The sequence below is a fragment of the Rattus norvegicus genome, chromosome 14 (genome assembly GCF_021556685.1).
Source record: "Rattus norvegicus strain SHRSP/BbbUtx chromosome 14, alternate assembly SHRSP_T2T, whole genome shotgun sequence".
Lineage (NCBI taxonomy): Eukaryota > Metazoa > Chordata > Mammalia > Rodentia > Muridae > Rattus > Rattus norvegicus.
Window position 1 is genome coordinate 80,684,817 of NC_141547.1, and position 26,983 is coordinate 80,711,799.

General features: G+C 44.1%; 1 protein-coding gene and 1 long non-coding RNA gene across 3 annotated transcripts; one reads left to right on the forward strand and one right to left on the reverse strand.

Annotated features, from left to right (window-relative positions):
- Window positions 1–653: 653 nt before the first annotated feature.
- On the forward strand, window positions 654–17,971 carry Tnip2 (TNFAIP3 interacting protein 2). Of its 2 annotated transcripts, NM_001394684.1 has the most exon segments (6): window positions 654–996; window positions 9,531–9,821; window positions 12,326–12,415; window positions 14,485–14,733; window positions 14,927–15,046; window positions 17,178–17,971. In NM_001394684.1, coding segments are annotated over 6 exon segments (1,293 nt in total). In that variant the 5' UTR covers window positions 654–717; the 3' UTR covers window positions 17,442–17,971.
- LOC148001411 (uncharacterized) lies at window positions 1,777–4,988 on the reverse strand. The gene is made up of 2 exons (XR_015637512.1): window positions 3,172–4,988; window positions 1,777–3,076 (listed from the first exon to the last, which is right to left on the reverse strand). It is a non-coding gene; the product is annotated as an uncharacterized LOC148001411 (long non-coding RNA).
- Window positions 17,972–26,983: the final 9,012 nt, after the last annotated feature.

Here is a 26,983-nt window from a genome sequence, read left to right on the forward strand (position 1 = left end):
GGAGGAGAGACTTCCCAGAGGAAAAATAGGGTTTGTATGGAAGCTGTGGGAAGGGAAGGGCCAGCGCCCTCCTGTCTTCTGCTTGAAGAACAGTTTCTAGCGCTAAGGCCATCCTAACTCGAATTTAGGGGCATGCTGGCGTTTGGTGGCTGGCTCTGGGGTCCACCATGTACTGTGAGCTCAGTGTCCCTGTATGAAGAAACACAAGTCAAGTCCCTGAAGAGGAAGGAGCCCCGCCAATGAAACCTGACCACACTTCATGTCCAATGTCTGAAGTCCTTGGATTTATTTGCTTTTCTTCAGCTGCTGTACCAGAGGATACCTAACCCCAAACCCTGGTCACAGATGGGATCTGACTCCAGGAAAATACCTCAGACGCAGGGAATAGGGCCGTGGTGACAAGTCTAAGACTGTGGGGCAGACAGCACCTAGAAGGGAGCTGGCACGTCAAGAGAAAGTGAGATCATCGAGAGAGAGGGGCGGTGACAGCTGTGGGCGGGGGCGGAGTCAGACTCCCAGCGGAGGGCGAGGCGGAGCCAGCTGTGTGCGGGGGCGGAGTCAGACTCTGGGCAGAGGGCGAGGCGGAGCCAGCTGTAGGTGGAAGCGGATTAGGCTCAGGGAGTGGGCGGGGCGGGAAAAGTTCCGGGAAGGCTGGTTATCGCTCCCGCAGCCTAGAGAAGTTGGAGACGCCCAAGTCCCCACGGAAGGCCCACAGCTATGTCGTCTGGGGACGCAAGGTCTGGTAGACAGGACGAGGCCCCGAGCGCGGCCTCAGCGCTCTGTGGCCTGTACCACGAGGCAGGCCAGCAACTACAGCTCCTGAAGGATCAGCTGGCTGCGCGTGACGCCCTTATCGCGAGCCTCCGCACCCGCCTCGCGGCTCTGGAAGGGCACACGGCACCATCACTTGTGGACGCACTTCTGGATCAGGTGGAGCGCTTCCGTGAACAGCTGCGGCGACAGGAGGATGGTGCCTCGGAGTCCCAACTGCGGCAGGTGCGGGGAGGGCAAGAGCTGTTGCCCAAGGTGGCCTAGGGAGCTTGTTGGAGAGTGTGACACTGAGTCCAGAGGTGCGCGAGGTCTTGAGGGTCCCGAGGGTATGAGGCTCGAGGTGCGGGTCTGAAGAGCTCGAGGTCTGGAGCATGGTGGTTTAAGGGGTGCGCTGGGGTTTGAAAGGAGCTGAGTTATAAGGGACACGAGATCCTGAGGCAAGTGGGTCCTAAGGAGCTCTGGGTCCTGAGGTTTCAGGGTCTGAAGGGCGTGGGGATCTGAGGCGCAGGGAATCCTGAGGGATTGGGGTCTGAAGGCGAGAGTCTGGGTAGTTCAGGATACTGAGCACTTCGAGATTCATTCGTAGGCCGGAGAGTTAGGCAGAGTTGAGCAGGAGTCTCTGGGGCACAGGGTTCTGGTGAGCACCAGGGTGGCAGAAGTGTGACGTTTGAGGAGTACCAAGTCCTGACATTCTGTTGAGGTTATGAGCAGTTCTGAGGAACATGTGATGGAGGTTAATTTGGGACAGACCCCCTGGGTCTCTCGACTTTGGGGGTGCTGCTGTGGGAAACTTGCTCATGAAATTCCATGGGGGCAGAGGTCTGAGGAATGTGAGGGATCCGAGAGTGCAGGGATCTGTGGGGCATAATGTTCTGAGGTAGCCTTGAACACATGGTTCTGTTGGTAGTGAGCTTCTCCAATATGTGCTCTGGGTCCCAAAGGGGTGTGTAGCGGCTTTAATCACTGCTTATTACTTTGAAGAGACATCATGACCAAGGGCAACTCTTATAATAGAAAGCATTTAATTGGGCGCTGGCTTACAGTTTCAGAGAGTTAGTTCATTATCATCATGGTGGGGAGTGTGGCAGCATGCAGACAGGCTTGGTGCTGAAGAAGTAGCTGAGAGCTACATCCTGATCCACAGTCAGAGAGAGACACAGGGCCTGGTGTGGGCTTTTGAGACCTCAAAGCCCATCTCCAGTGACATAGTTCCTCCAAGGCCACATGTCTCAATCCTTCTCAAATAGTGCTACTTCTGGATGATGAAAAATGCAAGTATCTGAACCTGGCGCTTTCTTATTCAAGCCACACCAGTGGGGCACCAGGATTGACGAAGATGGAGTTCTGGGAGGGGTGGTGTTCAGGGTTCTGTAGGTAGGGTTCTGAGGGACAGACACTAGAGGCTCTAAAGGACATGAGTGAGGCATGGGGTCAAGAGGGTCTCAAGGACATCCTGACAGGCATTGCTCTTTGAGGAATGTGTACAGGTTCCATTGTGTTTGTGTTGGCTCTGAGGGGGCAGTGCAGGTCTTGGTTCTTGTGTTCTGTGAAGGGAGGTCTTCTGTGGAATGTGAGTTTCTGAATCCTGTGCGGAGTGCCAGGAACCTGAGAGATGCATAGGGTTCTGAAGACTGGGACTCTGAGAGAAAAGACCCACGTTTTTGGTTGGTATTTGGTGTTATATTTAGTATTATATTGGTGTTTGGTTGGTATTTGGTGTTATATTTAGTATTATATTGGGATTTGGTTGGTATTTGGTATTATATTGGAAGAAGCAGCAGATGCCAATCTGAGAATATGTAAATTCTTACTTGGTTCTCCTTGTCATTTGTTATTACTTGGTTCCACAAGCACACAAAACTGAAATGCGTGATAACACTTTCCTGTAGCAGTCGCCTCTATCTGACTACCTTGCCCCACATTTGGAGAAATGCTGGCATGTTATTCCATTTGGTCCATGGCTATCTTGGTTTTCCCCCATGGACAGTAAGCCTGACAGGGGAGCAGCTGGTAAAAGATAATATTGTTTCCAAGATTACCACTGCAACTAGATTTCTTTTTCCTTTTCTTGTTTTCCTCCCATCCCTACACCAGTTGTACTAGGGATTGAAGCTAGAGCCCAGGCAAGTAAGTGCTGTACCATTGAGCTGCACACATCTCTGGTTATTTTCTTGCTTTTTACCCAAACTGGTCTTGAACTCACTGTGAATCTCAGGCAGGCAATGAATTTGGATCCGCCCTGCCTCAGTCTTCCAGGTAGATGGTATTACAGGCTTTTGCCACCAGGCCTGGCCACAACAAAATTCTAGAGGGGGGAAAAAAAGAACGTATTTTTTTCCTGATGGTAAACTTTAGAATACGTGAAAAACGAATCCCACATGCTTTGTGTGTGGTTCTTACCTGTGTTTCCTTTGCGGAGATAGATACGTGGTCCTGTTGGGTTCACGTTTTTCTGTACAATTTTACTTTATATCGTGTTGTCATTGTTTTCTATCTGTATCATTTAAAGCACCAAGAGCAAACGGAAGTCTCCCCACTCCAAGTCTCTCTTTCTGGAAGGAGGGTTGCAAAACATCAGAGCAGAGAGAAAAGTAGAGGCTACTTGGTCTGGGCCACTAACTTAGTGTTGTGACATCAGGAGCCACAGTGAGTACAGAGCGTCAACCTGAAGGCACTTCAGAATTTGTCACCAGAATATCAGTGGGAACAGTTAGGGTAAGGGAACTCTCCATACTCACAACAGAACTACACATGCAGTCTGGTAGCCACTGGTGCTCAGTGCAGATGGATCTACACCCAGCAACTGGCACTTGTTTATAGCTCTCTAGAGGCTCCAGACAGAACCAGTCGATGGTCCCAGTATTAACGGTTCTACGTCCACTGGCATACAGATTTTGTTCTGGGATTTTAAGAACTATTTGCAATTTTATTTAGGGAATTTTGTTAACAGTGTGGTGACTAAATATTACAAAACCATGTGTGGACTGAGGAGTCTGCCAAAACAAATTGACTGACTATATTAGTAGTAGAAATATGTGTCAAAAATTACCCTGTTAAAATAACTACTCTGTTCACTTTAATTTCAGTGTTGCTTCTTTCTATGATGTAGCTTCCTTGGTTATGTGGTTTGCAGAGGTGTGCACAGGATAAGGCTTATGTAATTAGTATAATTTATTAGTTATTAATGTAATATATTTTATGCCTACATACTAATAACTGTCTTAGTTACTTTTCTATGGCTGTGGAGAGATACTATGACCCAGGCAAGTTACAAAAGAAAGCATTCAATCGGGGGCCTGTTTACAGTTTCAGGGAGTGAGTCCATGACCATTATGGGTGCAGCAGGCAGGTGTCCTGCTGAGAGGTAGCTGAGGCCTTACATCTGATCCACAGGAGGCAGAGAAAGAGATGGGGCTTGGTGAAGGGGATAAAGGCACTCGCCCACCCCCAGTGACTGGCACACATTTTCCAGCAAGGCCAGACCTCCCATTCCTTCACAAACAGTTCCACCAACTGGGAATTAAACATTTAAATACATGAGCCCATGGAGGCCATTCTTATTTGAACCACCCCAGTAACTAATGTAACACATTCCCTGACGACAGATCTGTGTAAGCACAATTTTAGTAAATGTCAAAGGGATTATGTGCTTGTCAACTCAGTGCAAATACAGAAGGACTTTAAAACAACTTATCATTTTCTTACCTCTTTTTTTAAAGATCTATTTATTTATTATATATAAGTACACTGTAGTTGTCTTCAGATGCACCAGAAGAGGACATCAGACCTCATTACACATGGTTGTGAGGCACCATGTGGTTGCTGGGATTTGAACTCAGGACCTCTGGAAGAGCAGTCAGTGCTCTTAACCACTGAGCCATCTCTCCAGCCCACTTTCTTACCTCTTGTCATTAAATTCTACTAGTGAATGCAACATTGTTATGTTTTAAATCCTTTGATTTTCATCTGTAATGAGAGGAAAAGAACAACTGGCTTTAATTTTGAAAGCAAATACTGTGGGGCTAGAAAGATGACTCTCATGGTGTGGTGGTGTACATACCCTAATCCCAGCATTTGGGAGACGGGGCAGGCAGATCTCTGAGTCTGAAGATAGGTAGGGCTGCCCAAAGGAACCCTGTCTTGGAAAAAAAATCCCCAAACCAACCAACCAACCAACCAACCAACCAACCAACCAACCAACCAACCAACCAGTGCACAGTACCCTTGATTCACAGCATCAAGGGGTTTACAAGTGCCTGTTACTCCAGCCCCAAGGACCCAGCATCCTCTTCTGGCCTCTGTAATAATCCACCAACAAATGCATAGTAATATGCAGACACCTAAAATGAAAGTTTGGCACCAGGCGTAGTGCTGAACAGCTTTGCACAGTGGCACACGCCTTTAATCCCACCACTAGAAGGCAGAGGCAGGTAGATCTCTGAGAGTTTGAGGCCAGTCTGGTCTACATAGTGAGTTCTAGCCAGAGCTACATAGTGAGACCCTATTTCAAAAAGTCAAGTAAAATCTAAGAGAATAAAAGAAATAGTGTTGGCAAGATGGTCCAACACTCGAAGGCCACTAAGCCTGCTGATGAAAGCTTGATCCCCAGAACTCATGTGGTAGAAGGAGAGACAGAGTCCTGCAAGTTGACCTCTATATGCATGCCCAGTCATGCAGGCTTTTGCGTACACACACACACAGACTCACACACAAAGGAGCAAGATATTAATGACATTTTTGTGGATATAAAACTGACAGAAGAGATTAAACTAAAAATGAACAGCATGTGTTGAAGGTGATTTGAAGAGGATCAGGAGGAGCAGAGGATGTCTCCGGTGGTACAAGCCAAGGGCCCACACCTGGTAATGGCATTTTCAGGATCCCAGCTTGGCCAAGGGAGTGTACATTCAAGGAAAATGTGTAATTTTTTTCCATCTTTATTAACTTGGGTATTTCTTTTCTTTTTTTTTTTTTTTTTGGAGCTGGGGACCGAACCCAGGGCCTTGCGCTTGCTAGGCAAGTGCTCTACCACTGAGCTAAATCCCCAACCCCAACTTGGGTATTTCTTATTTACATTTCAAATGTTATTCCCTTTCCCAGTCTCCAGGCCAACATCCCCCTAGCCCTTCCCACTCCCCTTCTATATGGGTGTTTCCCTCCCCATCCTCCCCCCATTACTGCCCTCCCCCAAGAATCCCACTCACTGGGGGGTCCAGCCTTGGCAGGACCAAGGGCTTCCCCTTCCACTGGTGCCCTTACTAGGCTATTCATTGCTACCTATGCAGTTGGAGCCCAGGGTCAGTCCATGTATAGTCTTTGGGTAATGGCTTAGTCCCTGGAAGCTCTGGTTGGTTGGCATTGGAAAGGCAGAGGCAGGTGGATCTCTGTGAGTTCTAGGCCAGACTGGTCTACAGAGTAAGATCCTGTCAAAGAAACAAACCCAACTACAGTAGAAAGCAAATGGTTGGTTAGCTTGCTTTCTCTGATGGCCATATCCACCATCTCTAGAAACAGGGACCCTAGACCAGAAGAGACTGATGGCTCCCACAGAAAATACTGCAGACTAGGTATGTGGAGGAATTGAGAGGTTCATCTTTGACAGACACTAGCCAGTATGTCCAGATGAGGCCATAAATGTGTCCTCATGGTGTCCTGGAGTGGCACTTGGGACCCTACCTCACGTGCAACTTGAGGCCTGGATGAATGATTTTGCAAACTTCTTCCAGATAAGATTTTCTGGGGCTGGGGATTTAGCTCAGTGGTAGAGCGCTTACCTAGGAAGCGCAAGGCCCTGGGTTCGGTCCCCAGCTCCGAAAAAAAGAACCGGAAAAAAAAAAAAAAAAGATTTTCTGGGTTAATGGTGCTATTCACCATGTGGCCTGTGGCTATACAACTGTATCCCGTTACCCTGGAGACCGGCCTCCTAGGTCCTGCCTAGTCCTGGCATCCGCAGTCCTTTGCTTGCAATTTTTCTCTTCCTCGCTTGCTACACTTTATAGAGCAGTGGTCCTTAACCTGTAGATCATGGCCCCTTTGTCAAGCCTCTTTGATTCATGACAGTAGCAAAATTACAATGACGAAGTAGCAACAAAAGATAATTTTTTTTTTCCTTTTCTTTTTTTCGGAGCTGGGGACCGAACCCAGGGCCTTGCGCTTGCTAGGCAAGCACTCTACCACTGAGCTAAATCCCCAACCCCAACAAAAGATAATTTTATGATAGGGGATCACCACAACGTGAGGAGCTGTATTGAAGGGTCACAGCGTAAGGAAGGTTGAGAACCATTGGCTTAGAGTAAAAGACTTTGTCTCAAAACAATCAACAAATGAGAATTACCAAACAGTACATGTTTTTATGACAATAAAAATCCAGGGGCTGGTGAGATGGCTCAGTGGGCAGAAAGTGCTTTCTGAACAAGCTTATTGATATCTGGCACCCAGGATGAAGGGAAAGAATCAACTCCTCAGAGTCGTCCTCTGACTTCTGTATGTGCACCACACCACGAACACACACACACACATGCAAGTACAATAATAAAGTTATAAAGAGAAATAATTGAAGTTTGTCTTTACAGCGTGGTGAGTCTGTGTCTTCATTTGCAGAGTGGATTGGTTGAGGCTATCTCATCTCATCATGTTCTGTTTATGCTTGAGGAGTCTTTGAAAATAGGAAAGCACAAATTTAAGGCCAGGTCGTTAAAAATGGTCATTTTGGCCAGGCTAAGGGTGCAGGTACTCCTAGCACTCAGGAGGCTAAGCTTTCGCTCAACGGTCCAAGCCAGTCTGGGCAACCTAGACAAAGTTTGTTATTTATTTATTTAAATTTTTATTTATATGTGTGAGTGTTTTGTTTGCATGAATGTCTGGGCACCACATGTCTGTCTGGTTTTTGTGGAGGCAAGAGGAGGATATCAGATACCCTGGAAGTGGAGTTACAGGCCATGTCGAGTGGCCATGTGGGTGCTGGGACTTGAACTAGGGTCTTCTGGAAGATCATTCAGTGCTCTTAACCACTGAGTCATATCTCTAGCCCCAGAAAAAGTCTCCCCCAGTACCCAGACAGGGTTTCTCTGTGTAGCCTTGACTGTCCTGGAACTCCCTCTTTAAACCAATCTGGCCTCAAACTCAGAGATCCACCTGCCTCTGCCTCCTGAGTGTGGGATCAAAGGTGTGTGCCACCATCTGACTCTTCAGAAAAAGTCTTAAACAACACAAAGTAAAACAAAATTGCCACTTAAGGACGGTGATCCCAGCACATTAGAAGCCTGAGGCAGGAAGACTGCCATGAGTTTGAGGTTCAACTGAGCTGTAGAGAGATATCTTGTGTCAAAAAAATAATAATGGGCTGGAGAGATGGCTCAGCGGTTAAGAGCACCCGACTGCTCTTCCAGAGGTCATGAGTTCAATTCTCAGCAACCACATGGTGGCTCACAACCATCTGTAAAGAGATCCGATGATATAATAAATAAATAAATCTTTAAAAAAATAATAAAAAGAATATAATTGTTTTAGGCTGGACTGGAACTCATTAGGTAGAGAAGGCTGATTGAAACTCTTGGTAGTCCTTCTGCCTCAGATTCCCAAGTGCTAGGATTACAGGAATGGGCCACCACACCCAGCTTTTTTTCTCTTTTTAAGTAGTCATTAGGATTTCAGGCTATATTAGTTTTCTAAACAAAGTACCACAAATGGTCAACTTTAAGCAACAGAGATTTAATTTTTCACGGTCCTAGATGTTAGAAGCACCATGGTGATCAAGGTGTCAGCTGTCCTCTTTACCTCTTCCTGCCTTTGGTCAGAGCTGCTGGTCCTTGGTGTTCTTTGGCTTACAGGTACTGCACCGCAGTCTCTGTCTTCACGTGGCCATCTCTTCTAAGCACATCTATCTAAAATTTCTCCTTTCAGATGGACATCAGCGGTTAGATAAGGAATAGTCCTAACTCAGTATGACCTCACTTGAACTAATGATCTCTGCAAATACTCAAGTTTTCATTAAGTAACTAATTTTTCTGGTTTTTTGAAACAGGGTTTCTCACTGTAGCCTTGGCCGTCTTGGAAGTCACTCTGTTGGCCAGGTTGGCCTAGCCTTGAACTTGGAGATCCTCCTGTTTCTGCCTCCCACTAATTATCATCATTTTTTGGGAGACAGGATCTCACTATGTAGTCCTGATTAGTTGGAACTTGTTTTGGGTAGACCAGGCTGGTCTCAGACTCAAAGAGAACTAATTACCTGGCTCTCCCTCCCGAGAGTTGGGATTAAAGGTGTGCACCATTCCATCTGGCTGAGACTAAATTTTGAGTGACATTTGAAAAATATTATAAGATGAAAAACTCCGTTAACTATATTACCTCTAAAGTCTGCCGTCAAAGTGAGTATTACCTAATGATCTGTTATCCTTGCCAGAGTTTCTTATGTTTTTAATCACATTTTTTTCTCATGTAGCCCAGACTGGCCTTGTAGTTGCTGTATAGCTGAGCATTCTTTGAACTTCTCATGCTCCTGCCTCCACATCCTAAGTGCAGGGATTACAGGTGTGTCCTATCACGCCTGGCTTTGAACCTTTGCTTTTGACACTGCTTCAGTTATCAATCTGTTTTAATCTTCACAACTGTTGCACCTGCCTGTCTCCCTTTACATTTTTAGAGAGGGTCTCCCCGGCTGACTTCAAATTCTTGCCCCTCCTGTCTCAGACCTCTCGCTGCTGGGATTATAGGCGTGGGTTATCACACTCATTGGAACTGTGCTTTTACATTCTTTTTAGGAAGTTGAAAGACTTACTGAGTGTCTAGAAGAAAAAGAGAGGGAGATGCAGCAGCTGATGAGCCAGCCTCAGCATGAGCAAGAGAAGGAGGTGGTCTTGCTTCGGAGAAGTGTGGTAGAGAAGGAAAAAGCCAGGGCAGCCAGTGACATTCTGTGCCGCTCCTTGACTGATGAGACCCACCAACTGCGCAGGACATTGGCTGCCACTGCCCACATGTGCCAACATCTGGCCAAATGTCTGGATGAGCGACAACGTGTGCAGGGAGACGCTGGGGAGAAAAGCCCTGCTGAGGTAGGCCATATAACTAGATCAAGTGAAGACTCTTGTGTGACAAGAGCCTTTGTTGTTCTCTAGGACTCCTGAGCAATCACCGAGGTCTGGAGGTGGGGGGGGGGGCTACAGAATCTACTCTTTTCTCAGGGGGAGAATAAGCTTGCTTATCAAGAGAGATCTGGTACAACATGTAACCTGTAGCCTGCCTCTACCACTCCTAATATTGGTTGTAACTGATCCTGCATGACAGCCAGGAGAAGACACTTTGGTTTTCTCTGCACTGAGGAGAGGAAGGAAGAGCTGCGAATTGAGGGGCTGCCCCCAGGAAGTGTCGTCACATGTGTATTTGACAAAAAGAAACTGAGGCAGATCTAGGTGACACTGCTGAGGAGCACAGATGCCTCCACATGCCACATATGCAGATTCCAGACCTAACGTTGCTAGAGATTCATGAGTGCCAGCCTTTTGCAGGCTCCATACATCTGAGTGGTAAGAGCTGATCTAGCCACAAGTCTCATGAAGGGCCAGAACTTCTGTGGCCAGCAGTATGGCCTGGCGTAAGCTAGGCTGCCATATAGCCACCATCAGGGCTTCTCCAGCATCACACAATAACACAGAACATCTTCATGCCTCAAAACTATGTGAGGTGGACAGCAGATGGTGACAGAAGGGCCAGAAGCCAGAAGGGACAGGTTGCAGTAAGGACCCAGGAAGAGCCCTCTGTGGCTCCAGGCCAGAATGGTTCGGGTTATGGCTCTGTGTAAATTTGGTGGAGAGGAGCATGATTAAGGCTTCAGCATTGGGCATCCATAAGGTAGTTATGGTGAGAGATGCATCTCATAAACCAGAGGGCTCCTGGTCAGGAGGAGCACATGACTGGTGGGACCAGGACTCTACAGGCTAGGTACTGGCCATGGTACCGTATTTCCTGCTGGCACGTAGTGCCGATCTGTGCGGAGCTGACAGGGAAGCAGGCACATATGGCACACCTTGCCTCAGTTACCAGAGGCTGTAACTTTTGTGTTACTATGACGACCAACAGAACAACTTCAGGGAGGGTTCCAGGTTATCATGGTGGGGATGGCATAGTCATAGCAACAGGAAGAGATCTCTGACAGACAGAGAGTCCTCATATCATGGTAGACAGGAAGGAGGCCAAGGAGAAGAGACAGAGAGACAGAAAATGAGGCAGTGAGACCAGGGGCCGGGTATCATCTACAAATAGCACCATCAACTGGGGTCAAGCTTTCAAACCATGAGCCTGTGGGAACATTTCTGACTGAAATAATCACAGCACCAGGCTGAGTCTGCATCTTATGTAAGCCTCCCCCCAGCCCCACCCTGGGGCCTCTAGATCATGTCCTTTCTAGGCAGTTCTCTAAGGCTGCAGCAGTGTTCATGTGACTGTGTGTCAGAAGTAAGGGATATATAGCTACCAGCAGCGTCTCCAAAGTGTAGGAAATTCCATCAGCAGCCATCCATCTCAGAGTTCACAAGATCACCCTAGAAGGAACACAGTTGTATATGTTTCTGCACAGGAGGTGCTCTTGTCCAAGTTTGTATCACTGTAACATTCCCCTTGAAAATCTCAAAGTAGCCTCAGTAGGCTGGAAGGTGGGTGCTGGATCATGGCACACAGGCACATCATGTCTCTCAAGTCAGTATCATTTCTCAGCCCTGGACTTGGCTGAGTCATCTGGGGCTTCTCAGCAGTCCGGGTTAGGACGTGTACTTCCTGTCATTCAAGGGGATTTCTTAAAACTAATGTCAGTTATTTACAGTTCCTCTGTTCTGTTGAATGCCTGGGATTTCTGGGATATAAAGTATATTTGAGAAAAGTTTTGATGCTTTCCAGTTGGGTCAGCCAACTGCTATCAGGAGTTAATTTGGAGTATAGCGTCCGTGACTGAATGCCCTGATTCTGAGCCTGTGTGAAGCACACGTTAGTTTGCCTCATCTGGATAAGTTCTCTTGCCGATAGGCAGGATTTCTGTCTTGGTGGCTCAGCGGGAGGTAAGGTGGATCTGTGGCCAGGCCACACTAAGGACCTGGAAAGCCTCCTGGATGCTGAGTAGTCTCCGTTCCAGAGTGACACTATGTTCCTGTCTTCCCTATCGTCTGTGATGATACATAAGCTGTGTCACGTTACAGCTGGTGTACTTATTGCTCTAGACTTGATGGTAATCGAATGTTTAGTTCAGATTTTAGTCCATATTTAAAATAGACAGCTTATGTTGGTAGGTAAGAAGGAACAAAGATAGTGTCAAGAGTGATACACCTAGAGACCTCTGCCAAGGCTGTGTCCTGGCCTCAGTTGGGAATGGGTTGAGGAGGAGCTGGATTTGCACAGTTTGTTTGTTTGGCATCTGTTTTGCTTCTTCCCCAAGTGAGCAGTCACCATCTCCGACAGTGTAGCTGCAGTGACGGTCTGTGACCTCTGCCTCTGGTCCCAACTTCCTCTCCACTTCTGCATGTTATACTCACGCAGTGACATGGTTTCTCTTTGTCTCTCCCTTATGTAGCTAGAGCATACAAGCAGGGATGCCTCTGGCCAGAGTGTTATTAAGAAGTTACAGGAAGAAAATCGACTGTTAAAACAGAAGGTGATTCATGTGAGTATCTAACATTAACCCTGACAAATGACAAATGAAGACTAGAGGTGACTTCTGTCCCCTGGCTGCTTTAACTGGATATACACAGCCTCCAGAGACCTGACCATTCTGCCACAGAGGACCTAGTTCCTGATTTTCTCTGTCCTCTTAGAATTAACTGGTCAGTCAAGGAAGTACTAGAATTACCATCAGGGAGCTGCAAAGGCGGAGCCCAAGCCATGTCCGACTAAGCATCAATCATGTCTGTCAGTGGTCCCCACCTCCCTTCTTGTGCAATCCAGAGGGATATTTTTATCAACTATTTTGTAAATGCAAGTTTTTAAGTAGCTCTAGAAACATTTTTAAAAGGTGAGGGAATCCCACCTCATCCCATCTTTTAAGTGTAAATGGTTCTTTAAGAGGTTAAATTATTTGCTGGTTGTTTACTTTTTGGTACAACCAGAAAATAGCTGACACTGAATCAGGAGAGGCTGTGACTTTTGGGAGTCACCATAACATTCCGCAGAGGGGGTAGTTTTATATGCCACATTACAAAGCATATTAAATGGCAGTTTGGGGTCTCAGTCATGCATTCACGTCTGGAATATTTTCTGTTATATCTGGTCCTGTGTTTCTAGTAGAACCATTTTGTAAGATAGCCAGTCTTTGGTCCTCGCCCTGTCAGAACTGTGTGTGATGCCTGTGGTCATAGCAGTCCGTTTTCCTAACAACTGTGATAATGCGCTGTGAAAAATGGAGATTTTGAGTATGTTGTGTGTGTGGCATAAAATTGTGAGTTGGTGGAACGGAGGATTATGAGCACTTGGTTGTTATGAGGTCTTAGGGAAACTTGCCACGTTTGAGGCTGGAGCATCACTGGGATAAGTCCAAAGAAAAACAACGTGCAGCTCTTCATCTGCATATGTGAACACAGTGTGATTCTTCAGAGTCTGGGTAGGTGTGATAAGAATTGGAATGTTTGTGTACTCTGCTCCTCGACCAATAAAATCTCAGTTATGAAACAGTAAAAAAAAAAGATATTTTTATCAACTATTTTGTAAATGAGGGTTTTTTAGTAGCTCTACAAACATTTTTTTTTTTTTTTTTTCGGAGCTGGGGACCGAACCCAGGGCCTTGCGCTTCCTAGGTAAGCGCTCTACCACTGAGCTAAATCCCCAGCCCGCATTTTTTAGATTTATTTATTTATTTGTTTATTTATTTATTTATTTATTTATTATATACACCATAGCTTCTTCAGACACCAGAAGAGGGCATCAGATCTCATTACAGATGGCTGTGAGCCACCATGTGGTTGCTGGGATTTGAACTCAGGATCTCTGGAAGAGCAGTCAGTGCTCTTAACCACTGAGCCATCTCTCCAGTCCTCTAGAAACATTTTTACATACTCACCATCAGGAAGTAGTTTTGAGTGTGTGTATGTGTGTTGTGTCTATATATGTTTGCACATGTGTGTGGAGGCTAAAAAGTGACACCAGGCAATGGTATCTCACCTTATCTTGCTGCATCTGGAGCATATAGATTTGGGGGCTAGCCAGAATCTGCCTGCCTCCCCATGGCCAGCACTGATATTACTGACATGTGTGTCATACCTAGATTTCACATGGATGCTGGCAATCTGAAAACAGGTCTTCATGCTCAGCAAGTTCTTCATGGTCGAACCACTCCCTCCAGAAGTGGTTTGTGTTCCCCCTCTCGCTGGGAAGCAGTTTTTAAGGCAGAAAAATTACACTGAGTTTATATCTGTTTAGATCATTAATATGGCTGTGTGGTGGTGGTGCACACCTTTAATCCCAACACTTGGGAGGCAGAGGCCAGCCTGATCTACAGAGAGTTCCAGGACAGCCAGGGCTACATGGAGAAACCCTGTCATCTAAAAACCAAACCAAATCAACCACCAACAACAAAAGGCTACTCTCATATGGATATTACTCTAATGTATCAGGGTTCCTGGAAGGCTTAGAAAGGGAAGGAAGGCAGTTCTTAGGAAAACCTTACTTGGTAAATTATTGCTGATAACCACAGATCCATGTTGGCTTGAGCAAAAGTCTCTTTTGGTTCTGTCTTTTCAGGTGGAAGACCTCAATGCCAAGTGGCAGCGTTATGATGCAAGTAGGGATGAATACGTGAAGGGGTTACATGCACAGCTGAAGAGGCGGCAGGTTCCTCTTGAGCCTGAGCTTATGAAGAAGGAGATTTCCCGGCTTAACAGACAGTTGGAGGAGAAAATAAGTGACTGTGCCGAAGCAAAACAGGAGCTGGCAGCCGTGAAGATGGCCCGGGACACTGCGCTGGAGCGAGTGCAGATGCTGGAGCAGCAGGTGTCCTCAGGCTCTGAGCAGCCCTGACCAGGATGTCTGCCTGTTTACACCACAGGCAGTGGCTGCAGTCTTGGGACAGCCTAGGCTAAATGTTTGGTGGAACTGGGTGGGATACAGTTATAGAACATTGGGAGAAGGCAGGTAAGGATTTTCTCCTCCCTTGAATACAAATGAATATTCTGTCTTTTCTCAGATTCTTGCTTACAAGGATGACTTCAAATCAGAAAGGGCAGATCGGGAACGAGCTCATAGTAGGATTCAGGAGCTGGAGGAAAAGGTCATGTCCTTGATGTACCAAGTTTCCCAGAGACAGGTAAGAGTACAAGAGAATTTCTCCCTTTAGATTTTTTTTTTATTGTGAATTTTGAACAAAGATGTATTGGCTGCCAATACTGTTGGTGACGTGCCATTCCCAGCTCTGGGCAGAGCAACTTCTCCTGGGCCTAGGGTGTGGCCGTAGAAAACCTGTCTGTGGTACTGTATTTAACTGAGAAACCCTAGTTACTATTTTGCAGAGGTAGGACACAGACTCTGAGTCCTAGTCCTTCAGGATAGCCAGTGGGCCTGTTGCCTCCTCTGGTTTTAGTACTGGTGGATGTTGTCAGTGAAAGCCTTTCAGGCATGGAAAGCTGGACACACATGCCTTCTACCTCTCCTCCTACCTGGATAGACTCCTGCTTTGCAAATTCCCAGGAAAAGTTTGTTATTTTAGCCACTTAGTATCCATACATCTTCTGTCCTGTGATAAACCCCAGACTGCCCTCAGAAAACTTACTGTCCTAACAGCTCAGATAATAACGGTACCTCTGAAAATCAATAGGCTGAGAAGGCAGCACTGGCTTTGAAATGGTCTTTCCCAATTAAGATGTGAGAAGAACCAGAGATGTGAAGGCTGCCTACACTGTTCTGAGCAGCTGCTGGACCTCATCAGCCTCTGCTTCCCTTCATTTGCAACAAGGGCACAGGGGTGTCCTGGTAGATACCTTTGTTCACCTTTGTTCATCAACCTTAAGCTTGATTCACATCAGGGCCTGGACACAAGCATCAGTTCTAATGACTAGAGGATTTTGATGGAAGCCTAAGGCCCTCCCTAAGTCCACAGGCCAAGAGGATGGTGCCAGAATGCTTTATTTAGTAGTCACAGAGGACCCTTCCTGCAGCCTCTGCTTAACTCCAGCAGTCTATTTGATATTGTAAAGTGGAGTGTGGATGTTTCCCCATCTTGTTTTAGATCAGGCTTGTTCAAGGTGGTATGGCTATAGAGGAGGCTATTCCCCTAAAGCCACAGGACTATAGGCATAGGACAGGGTTTTTCTTTAGCATGCAATATGGGCAGGAATGGGGATATCCTAACATGGCTGTGTGGGTTTGCTGAGCTTTTGGCCTTGCCTGTAGGTTTGCTGGTTTCTGTGCTGTATCTCGCAAGGACACTAATGGTACGGTTGACTATGCTGGTTCCTCAGGCAGTCTTTCAATGGCATGCCAGTGGAGTGATCTTACCTGTTCTAGGTCTGCCAAGCTAGGTCCTCTGAGGGATTCCTGATCAGCCCCAAAGGCTAGATTTCTGTTGGGGATTAGTAGTAGCCTCTCAAACACTCATCTTTGTTCGATCCAGGGAGGACAACCATGTGACAGTGGTTCTGAGGTAGAAGTGGTAAGACATTGTTCCCCTGAGAAAAATTCAAATTCAGATAATAGCACCAAGTAGGTGCGGGAGGTGAGGTAACAGCACCAAGAGCAGGTGCTGGAGTAAGGCGCCCATACTTCTATACACAAATGCCCAAGGGGTTTGTGGCATTTGTTTAGTGCACATGTACCAGACTGTGCCAAGAGTATACTCCTGGTTGCCATTGTAGGTCTCAGAGGCTGTCTAGCACCTCAAATCACATCGAGGTAGGGTGGCACTTAGTTTGCCTGTTCCTTGGTTAATGCCCAACTGCCCACACCACCCCAGCTTTGTTTCTCTCACTCTGGTGTTAGTGGGGCATGGCATCAGGGTCACTTCCTTGACTGAATATTCTAAGGCTGAGGGTTCCAATCAGGCCTCCCACTTCATGGGTGGAGAGAAAGCTCACTCAGGCCTGTGCTTTCATGATACGACCAATTATCTGTAAGATTTCTTCAGTTCACTCAGTACTTTTGTCTAGACACCAAGAAGCATTAGGATTTGAGGAGAGGTCTTCTAATTTAAGCCTTTAGAAGCTCTAGAGAGTAGTCAAGTAAAATGCCTTGATTCCAGAGGTTAGTTCTACACTCCTTAAAGAAACTTGTGATATGTGGACTGAGAACTGATGTGTGGTGGAAGTAAGGCATTTTGGTCTAGAAAGAAGCAAGACAGTAGAACTTGCTCTATTGTGAGATATGTCTCTAGTTGTTAAAACCCAGGGGCAGGCTTTGTTAACCTCTAGCACAGCCCATGTAAACTAACCTTTGCCTGTCTGCAGGACTCCCGGGAGCCAGGACCCTGTCGGATTCATACGGGGAGCAAAACTGCCAAGTACTTAGAGATGGATGCACTGGAGCATGTGGCGCCGGGCGGCTGGAGGCCTGAGTCTAGGTCCCAACAGATGGAACCTTCTGCAGAGGGTGGGCATGTCTGTACAACCCAGAGAGGTCAGGGTGATCTTCAGTGTCCTCATTGCCTGCGGTGTTTCAGTGATGAGCAAGGCGAGGCATTCCTCAGGCACCTTTCTGAGTGCTGCCAATGAGCCAGAGACACCATGCCTGTGTGACCCATGACCAGCAACTCAGTGTGTTGCATTCTCCTGAGATCTAGGGCCCAAATAGGCAGGGTCACTGGTCAGAGGGAACTATTGACAGAGCAGGAGGAAGAGATGGGGTCAGGGGCATCAAGCTGGATGCTTGTGGAACATCTCATGCGGAATCTGGACCGAGCTGTCAATTCAAAGCTGCAAGCTATCTGTTGTGGGAGTATTCTGACTTGCTTGCACCTAAAGTTGTGCTACTTGCTGGAAGGGGAAGTTGCTGTGGGAGCAGCGTGTCCTCTCTCCAGGGTGGTAGCTCCATCCTGTTGAGTAGGTAGGTGTCTTATTCCCTGACTGGTCTGTGAGCACTACAGTTACATGGTACACTAGAACCTTCCCAAACACAGCAGAGCCACACAGCTGTATCCAGTACCATCACCTTGCAAGAACACTTGTATTTCCAAAGGGAATGCACCTTTATTTCCTAATCATTTACTTTTATAATAAATGGATTTACTACTGTGCTGCTCTGAGAGTTGGGCTGGGATGTGTGCAGGAACAATGGGTGTTTTCTGGTCACTAAGGAGAGACCAGCTGGTAAGGAGAAATGTCCCTGCCATCTTGCCTCAATCCAGAAGTGTCAAGGAGAGCAAAGGAGTTAAGTCTCTTCATCAAGATAACAGGATTAAAGGGCAGAGCTCAGATTAGTGTCCAGGCATGGAGTTGAGCTGGTCCAAGAATGTGTTTACATATGCTGCAGGTAGCAGAGGAGTAGGGATGCCCAAGGAGCCCCGCTGATACCAGCGAGATTCCCAGATGCCAGATAACCACAGGATTGGTCTTGCCATCTTCCCATGGGAATGTTTACTGTGCTATTCTATATTGGAAGTCTGTAACCTATCTTTTGATTTATTCTCAGAAGAGACCTAGGGCTTTGAAACAGTATGGGGATGGTTAGAAACCGAGAGGAAACTATCCTGAACCAGAGTAAAGCGCATTGGTGCTTTGGGACTCCAGTGGCTTCAGCAGAAACCTCAAACTGCGGTGAGGGCCCAAGGGACTCCAGTTTAGGTTGACAGGTTCTCAGGAAGTCCTGTATCTCATACCAGCGTCAGTGAAAGGTGCAGACCCAGTGAAGGCAGGAGTTACCAATTGGAGTAAGGCTCACTGGCCCTTGGGGAGTTCCAGAACTCACAGCAAAAGCTGAAGACCCATGCAAGAGGCACCACTACATAGGACAATACCTGATCCATACACAAAGAGCCACTAGTCCTAAATACCAGTTCCACAGAGGGAAATGACACCTCAACTTTATTATAACATAGTCCTCTCCTGAGCATTTGTAAATGTCACCACTGAAAGAATAAAGGGAATTCGAATGTTCAAAACAAAACAAAAAAACAACAAAAAAAAATACAAAAGAAAGAAAAATTTAACTAACATATTAATTCCAGATGGGCGAGTCCTAGCACAGAAACAAAACCAACATGAAAAACCAAGATAATATGTCTTCCTTAAGGATTACTAATTTCACAGTATTGGCTCCTAATGGGAATGCTTTGTTAGAATTTCCATACAAAGAAAAAAAATGTAAGTATGTTCAAACAGCTTAAAGAATACATGAATGCACTCCAAGAGAACAACAAAGAGCTAATGAAATAATGAAGTCATTCTAAGAAATGAACATCGACTTCAATAAAAAGAACTGCTGAAGGAAAACCAAACTGAAATGATGCTGGAAATGAAAATTTCAATAAGCCAAAGCTTATTAAAATTAAAAGCTCAGTGGGAGGGGTTGGGGATTTGGCTCAGTGGTAGAGCGCTTGCCTAGCAAGCGCAAGGCCCTGGGTTCGGTCCCCAGCTGGGGGGTGGGGGGGCTCAGTGGGAATCTTCACCAACAGAATAGATCATGCAGGAAGTAGAATAACTCGGGCTGGAAGATGCAGCACAAGGACTGGATCAATCAGTTAAGGTTCGTGAAAGATTTTTCAAAAAAGTAAACAGAACATGTGAAAGCTTTGAAATACCATAAAGCCACTCAATTTTTGAACTATGAGCATCAAATACTCATAAAGAATACTATACTAAAAGCATAAAATATATTTCTTTTTTTTTCCCCCCGGAGCTGAGGACCGAACCCAGGGCCTTGCGCTTTCTAGGCAAGTGCTCTACTACTGAGCTAAATCCCCAACCCCTATAAAATATATTTCTTAAAAAAAATCATTTGTGTATGTGGGTTTTTGTCTGTATGTCTGTATTTCATATGTGTGCTCAGTGCTCAGAGGCCAGACGGAATTGAACCCCTTGGAACTGGAATTCTAGACAGTTGTGAGCTACAATGTGCATCTTGGAGATCAAACCCTGGTCATCTGAAAAGAAGTCAGTGCTCTAAAAATCTAAGCCATCTCTCTGGCTCCATCTAGAAAATATTTTCAATAAAATAGAAGAGAATTTTCTGAGTCTAAAGAATGAGATGCCAAGTCAGATACAAGAAGCCTATAAATAGCCTACCAAATAGGATAAGAAAACTTCTAATACCGTGTTTTAGTTAAAATTCAAAAATACAGACAAAAGAAAGTTATTGAAAGTTGCAAAAGCAACTTACAGGTTTTTTATAGGTCAAGTTACCTATAAAAGAAGGCCCATCAGAATAACATGAGTATTTTACAAAGACACTTTTAAAGCCAGAAGGGCCTAAAAAATATATTCTGAAATACAGCTCTGAAAGAACACAACTGTAAAATCAGATTATTATCCAACAAAGTTGTCTATTAAAATTGAAGGAGATATAAAACCCTTTCCATGTTAAAAATAGTCTAAAGATGAGGGCTAGACAGATGGCTCAGCAGTTAAGAACAATGACTGCTCTTCCAGAGGTCCTGAGTTCAATTCCCAGCAACTACATGGTGGCTCACAACCATCTGTAATGGGATCCAATGCCTTCTGGTGTGTCTGAAGACAACAACAGTGTACTCACATGAAAGAAATCTTAAAAAAAAAAATCTAAAGAAATTTATAATAACTAAGCCAGCTCTACCGAAGATCCTGGAAGAAATGCTTTGATCTCAAAAGTAGTATAAAAATTACAAGTCATATGACTAAATAATCACACAAGGTAAAAACAAACACAAAATTGGCAGAACAACAGAAACTGGTATGTCAATAAAAACTGAATATTGGTAGTCTTAATTCTTAATTAAGATTGGGGGGCTGGAGAGATGGCTCAGCGGTTAAGAGCACTGTCTGCTCTTCCAGAGGTCCTGAGTTCAATTCCCAGCAACCACCTGGTGGCTCACAACCATCTGTAAAGAGATCCGATGCCCTCTTCTGTTGTGTCTGAAGACAGCTACAGTGTACTTATATATAATAAATAAATAAATAAATCTTAATTAAGATTGGATTAGCAGACTGGATTAGAAAGAGAGGATTCATCTTTTTTTGCTGCCTTCAACAAATACATTTTACCACCAAAGACAGATACCAGCTTAATGTAAAAGGGTGGGAAAAGTAATTCCATGCAAATGGAACTGGGAAACCAAACAGGCATAGCTATCCTAGTAGGTGACAAAATAGACTTCAAACCAAAAAGAGAAGAGATAAGGAAGGTCACTCCATCAATACTCATCAATAGAAAAATTCATCAAGCTCCTTTCGGCCATAGCAGCCATCTTCTAGTAACTCGTCAAAACACAAAAGGAAAGAGGAGAGGCACTCAGCATGTTCTCTAGGTCTTTTAGGAAACATGGAGTTGTTCCTTTGATCACATACATGCGAATCTACAAGAAGGGTGACATTCTAGACATCAAGGGACTGGGCCCTGTTCAAAAAGGAATGACCATAAGTATTACCACAGCAAAACCGGAAGAGTCTACAATGTCACCCAGCATGCTGCAGGCATCATTGTAAACGAGTTAAGGGCAAGATTCTGGCCAAGAGGATCAATGTGTAGATTGAGCACATCAAGCACTCAAAGGGCAGAGACAGCTTCCTGAAGTGGGTGAAAAAGAACGATCAGAAGAAAAAGGAAGCCAAAGGGTACCCGGGTTCAGCTGAAGGGCTAGCCTGTGCCACCCAGAGAAGCCCACTTTGTGAGGACTAACGGGAAGGAGCCTGAGCTGCTGGAGCCCAGTCCATACGGATTCATGGCCTAATGTACACAAAGGAAATAAAGGACCCGGACTGCAAAGTGTTTTCCTTAGGTAGAAGTGTGGTGTCTTCTCCCTGAAAAAAAAAATGTTAAAGCAAATTTTCATTGTCTTTCTTGTTCAAATTCTAATTGTTGTTCTAAATGATATTGCTTAGTGTGCAGAAAATATACTCTTGATTAGAAAATTTAAAAATCCATCCATCAAGAGGATACTATATTCATAGTGGTGCACCCCTCTAATCCTAGTAATCAGGAGACAGGAACAAGCAGATCTCTGTGAATTGGAGGGCAGCCTGGGCTACACAGACCCTGTCTCAGTATATACATATATACGTATATAAATACATACATACATACATACATATACATGTGCCAAATATGGGCAAACCTACTTTCTTAAAACACTGTTAGATGTAAAGCCACAGAGTAAGACTGATGTAGTGATGCCTCCCTTACTTTTCACCAGTAGATAGGTCATCTGGACAAAAACTAAACAGACAAACACTGGAGCTAAGGGTCATCAAAATACAATGGATGTAAAGGACATTTATAGAGCATTTCCCAAAACTGATCACATATTAAGCACAAAGCTAGTCTCAAAAAGTATAAGAAAATTGAAATAATATCCTGTATTTTATCTAACCAAAATGAAATAAAGCTGGATAGCAACAGTAATAAAAAGTATGCAAACTCATGGAAATTAAATAATATACTATTAAATGATGATGTGTCAATGATGGAATCAAGAAGGAAACTTAAAAAGGTGACAGTTTATAGTGGCAAATGTATCAAAACATTTTGCTTTAAATTTTTTTTTCTTTTTTTTTTTTTCGGAGCTGGGGACCAAACCCAGGGCCTTGCGCTTGCTAAGCAAGCGCTCTACCACTGAGCTAAATCCCCAACCCCTTTTATAATTTTTTTTTTTGCTTTAATTTTTTTTTCTTTTTTTTTTTTTTTTTTTTTTCGGAGCTGGGGACCGAACCCAGGGGTATCAAAACATTTTGAGAACTGCTAAAATAAGTTGGTAGGCCATAAAGCCTTAGAAAAACAAGAAACCCTAAGAATAGAGGGGAAGAAATAATAAAAAACAAGACAGAAATCAATGAAATATAAACAACTTAAAAGAAAAAAGAATCAACTTACAAGGAGTCAGTGAAATGAAGAGGGTGTTTTTAGAAAAAATTATCAAAACCCTTAAAAATTAGTCAAAAGACCCAAATTAAAAAAAAAAAACTGGGGCTGGGGATTTAGCTCAGTGGTAGAGCGCTTACCTAGGAAGCGCAAGGCCCTGGGTTCGGTCCCCAGCTCCGAAAAAAAGAACCAAAAAAAAAAAAAAAAAACAAAAACAAAAAAAAAAAAAAAACTGAAGGTAAAAAGGTATTACAACAGATTTCAATACAACTCGGAAAAGTATGGGACATACCCTAAGAGACACAGTTTCTCTATGTAGTCCTGGCTATCCTAGAACTCCTATGTAGACCAGGCTTGCCTTCAACTCACAGAGATTTGCTTGCCCTCTGCCTTCAGAGTGCTGGGATTACACAATCATGCCTGGCATCTTCCAAACTCTTTACGAATCTAGTTATTCTGATACCAAAATCAGGTAAATACTGCATACACATGTGCAAAAATTAGACTGATCTCTCCAATGATTATAAAGACAAAAATCCTTAAAATATAACATCACACTGAAAAGTATTTATCATGACTATGTCAATGATATGGGGATGATTCAACATACATAATTCAATAAATATAATTCATAAAAGAAATGGACCAAAACCCAGAAATCACATGAAAGTCATAGAAAAGGCTTTTGACATACCCAGTATCCCTTCAAGACCAGAGTCATGGAAAGGCTAGACATGGAGGGAGCATACCTCAATATAATAAAGACTACATATAACAAACTTATAGCCAACATCATACTAGAGAAGAACTCAAAGTATTTCTACTAAGATCAGGAATAAGACAAAGGTTTCCATTCTTTCTACTTCTAGTCCATACCATGCTTGAAGACAGACTAATAAAAAAAGAGAAGGGATACCAATAAGAAAAGCAGTATCTCTTTTTTTCAGATAGTACCAATCCTATACACAAGGGCTCCTAAAGAACCAACCAAAAAATTCAAGCTGATAATCATGGTCAGCAAATGACACACAGAACCCGAGAATGAACTTAGCCAAGGATATTAAAGACCTCTATAATGAAAGTTTTAAGACGCTGAAAAAAGAAGTTAAGGGGGGTTGGGGATTTAGCTCAGTGGTAAAGCACTTGCCTAGCAAGCGCAAGGCCCTGGGTTTGGTCCCCAGCTCCGAAAAAAAGAAAAGAAAAAAAAAAGTTAAGGAATATACTAAAAGGTAGAAAGAGACCCCCATACTCTTGGATCAGAAGAATATTGTGAAAACTGACCACCCTACTTAAAGGTCCAGAAATATACAAGGAGGCACAACCAATCAGAGATAGTGAAAACAATCCAGAGTAAAAATAATACTGCAGAAGGTAACACCACACATGGTTGCAAATTATACTACAGCAACATTAATAAAAACAACACAATAATGGCACAAAACATAGATCAATGGAATAGAATCGAGGACCAAGATATATAAGTAAATGCAACTACAGTTAACCGGAAGTTTTCCAAAGATACCAAAAATATTCATTGGAGAAAAGAAAGCATCTTTAAAGTAATGCCATGAAAACTGACAAATGAAATTAGACCCTTCTCTCTCTCAATGCACAAAACAACTCAAAATGTATCACAGAGCTCAACATAAGACCTGATACCCTCAAATGCTAGAGGAAAAAGTAAGAGTACATATTTCAACCAATAGGCACATGAAAGGACTTTCCGAATAAGATTGATCACACAGGAAATAGATCAACAGTTGACAAATGGAATCTCATCAAACTAAAGAAATTGAAGTGAGTAAATAGATGGCCTACACAATTGGAGAAAATCCTTGGCAGCTATTTATCTAATAGGATTAGTGTGTAGACTATATGAAGAACTAAAAAACTAAACATGCCAGGCAGTGGCAGCACACACTTTTAATCCCAGTACTCGGGAGGCAAAGACAGCTGGATCTGAGTTCAAGGCTAGTCTTGTCTACAAAGTAAGTTCCAGAACAGGAAGGGCTACATAGTGAGACAATATCTGAAAAATGAAAGAATAAAAAGAAAACCAATGAATGAATGTTAGGTTGAACTGAGTCATTCCCATCATTTTGTTTTATCTTTAGGTGAGGTTGCTCTGATTCAGTTCTTACCTTGTATGCATGAGATCCTGGCTTCTATTTCCAGTGCACATGTATGCAGACATATGTGAACTTTTTTTCGGAGCTGGGGACCGAACCCAGGGCCTTATATGTGAACCTTTTTGACTACCATTTTCTCTCAGGCATCCATTTTTTCCCCTCAGAGATAGAGTCTTTTTTTTTTTTTTTTTTTTAAATAGCCCTGGAATCACTTTGTAGACCAGGCTGGCTTCGAACTCAAAGACTGCCTCTACTTCTTTAGTGCTGGGACTTAAGGTGTGCACCATCACTAGCCATACTCACATCCATACGCACTGAGTCCTTTAGTGGGTAGCTCTACACAGGTTATTATCTGTCTCATAAGTTTTCCTTTTGAAGTATCATTTGACATTGAATTTCTAATCTCTTTCTTTCAGTGTTTTAATTGTGTGCCTTTGGTTAGTTATTATGACTTAGTCTCCCACCTACTTTGAGACAGCATCTTTGGTATGAAGCCCAGGCTGTCTTGAACTCAATACGTAGTGTGGTCTTGAACTCACAGAAACCCACTTGTTTCAGTCTCCAGAGCACTGGGATTAAAGATGTGTGCCACTTTGCCTGATATCTTTGCCTATAAATTATCATCTATACTTCTTGGGTTTCTTTTGAAATTTCTCCTAAAGCTGCGCGCTCGCTCACGCTCTCTCTCTCTCTCTTTCTTAGGTATAGACTGAGAAAAATCTGTCTGGGTGCCAACAAGTAAGGTTTGTTTGATATTCCTTAAGTGTTTTTGGTTTTAAGACTTACTCTGCCAGTGTAATCCCTCTGTTGGCTGATGCCCTTTTAATAACTTACTGGTACCCTGAGTGTAGGGGCAAAGGCAAAAACAAAAGCAAAATTCTTACAGTTTAACAACCAGGTCACACTTGAAACTTTCACCTGTAGTAACTCTGGTGCCTTGACCAGTCTCTAAAAGAGCATGCTTTTAATTCTAACAGAGGCAGAGGAATTCTGTGAGCTTGAGGCCAGCCTGGTCTACAGAACTATTTCTAGGACAGCCAGGGCTACATAGAGAAATTCTGTCTTGAAAAACCAAAACCAAAACAAATGGCTAGTCCCAGAAAACAACTCGTAAGGTAAAGGGATGATTGCCTGTGCACCCAAACATGGACACCGTACAAAAACAGCCCTTTCGATAAGACCAACTTCCCTGCCTGACTGCACTGACTTCTTCCTAATGGTTTGACTGGGAACTAACTTGCTGCTTACTAATTGTATTTTTGTTTGTCCTTACCTTTGAAAGATACTTTACTAGTTGTCACCAGTCTTCCATATACCATTACCCATGGGACTTATTATAGTGTCTTCCTATTCAGCCTATGAGAAATGCTGGTCCCCTTGGGCCCCCGTTTTGTGTGGGGTGGGGTGAGAGGGTGGGGACACATATCATCAAATAGTCAAAATTCGTTTATCTCTGAACTAATACCACATTTACCATGGAGGTGGATCCAAAATGATGGTAGTCTGGGGCTGCAATGAAACTAAGGCACTTTCAGTTAACATCTGGGGACAACTCATACAGCTTCATGCTTACAACACAGACAAATTTTAAGCATGACTCCTTCTGCTTCTCCTTGTCACAAACATACTGTCAGGCATGTTGTCAAAACATGATGCTGACCCAAGAGCTATTCAATCCAAGCAATGGGAATGCATTCAATCTTAAAACAAGCAAAAGAATAAAAATTCTTGTAGGCTGATAAGAGTGGTAGATGTTCCTACTAACTTTACTGCCTTCTTCCTCCACCCCTTGTTGAAAAGAAAAAAAAAAATGAAACCTTCTAGAAAACAAAACTTGCTGTCACGTTCTATGGAGGAAGCAGAGGAGCTTGTTGCTACTTGGATTTGTGGGTCTGTCATCTTCTCACCGTAGAGAATCCCTGTCTTAGAGCAGAGATTTCCAAAACTACTTACTCTAGGACTTTAAGTTAGCAGTTAATACTGTTAGTCAGAGATGCATTCAGAATGCAGCGCAAGCCATGAGGTGCAGATAATGATACTTGCCATCCAAATACAAGCCTTACTCACACCTGCTCAGCAGATAGAAAAAGGAAGATGGAGTTAATGGCTTCAGAAGGGATTCCTGCTGTTCACTTGTT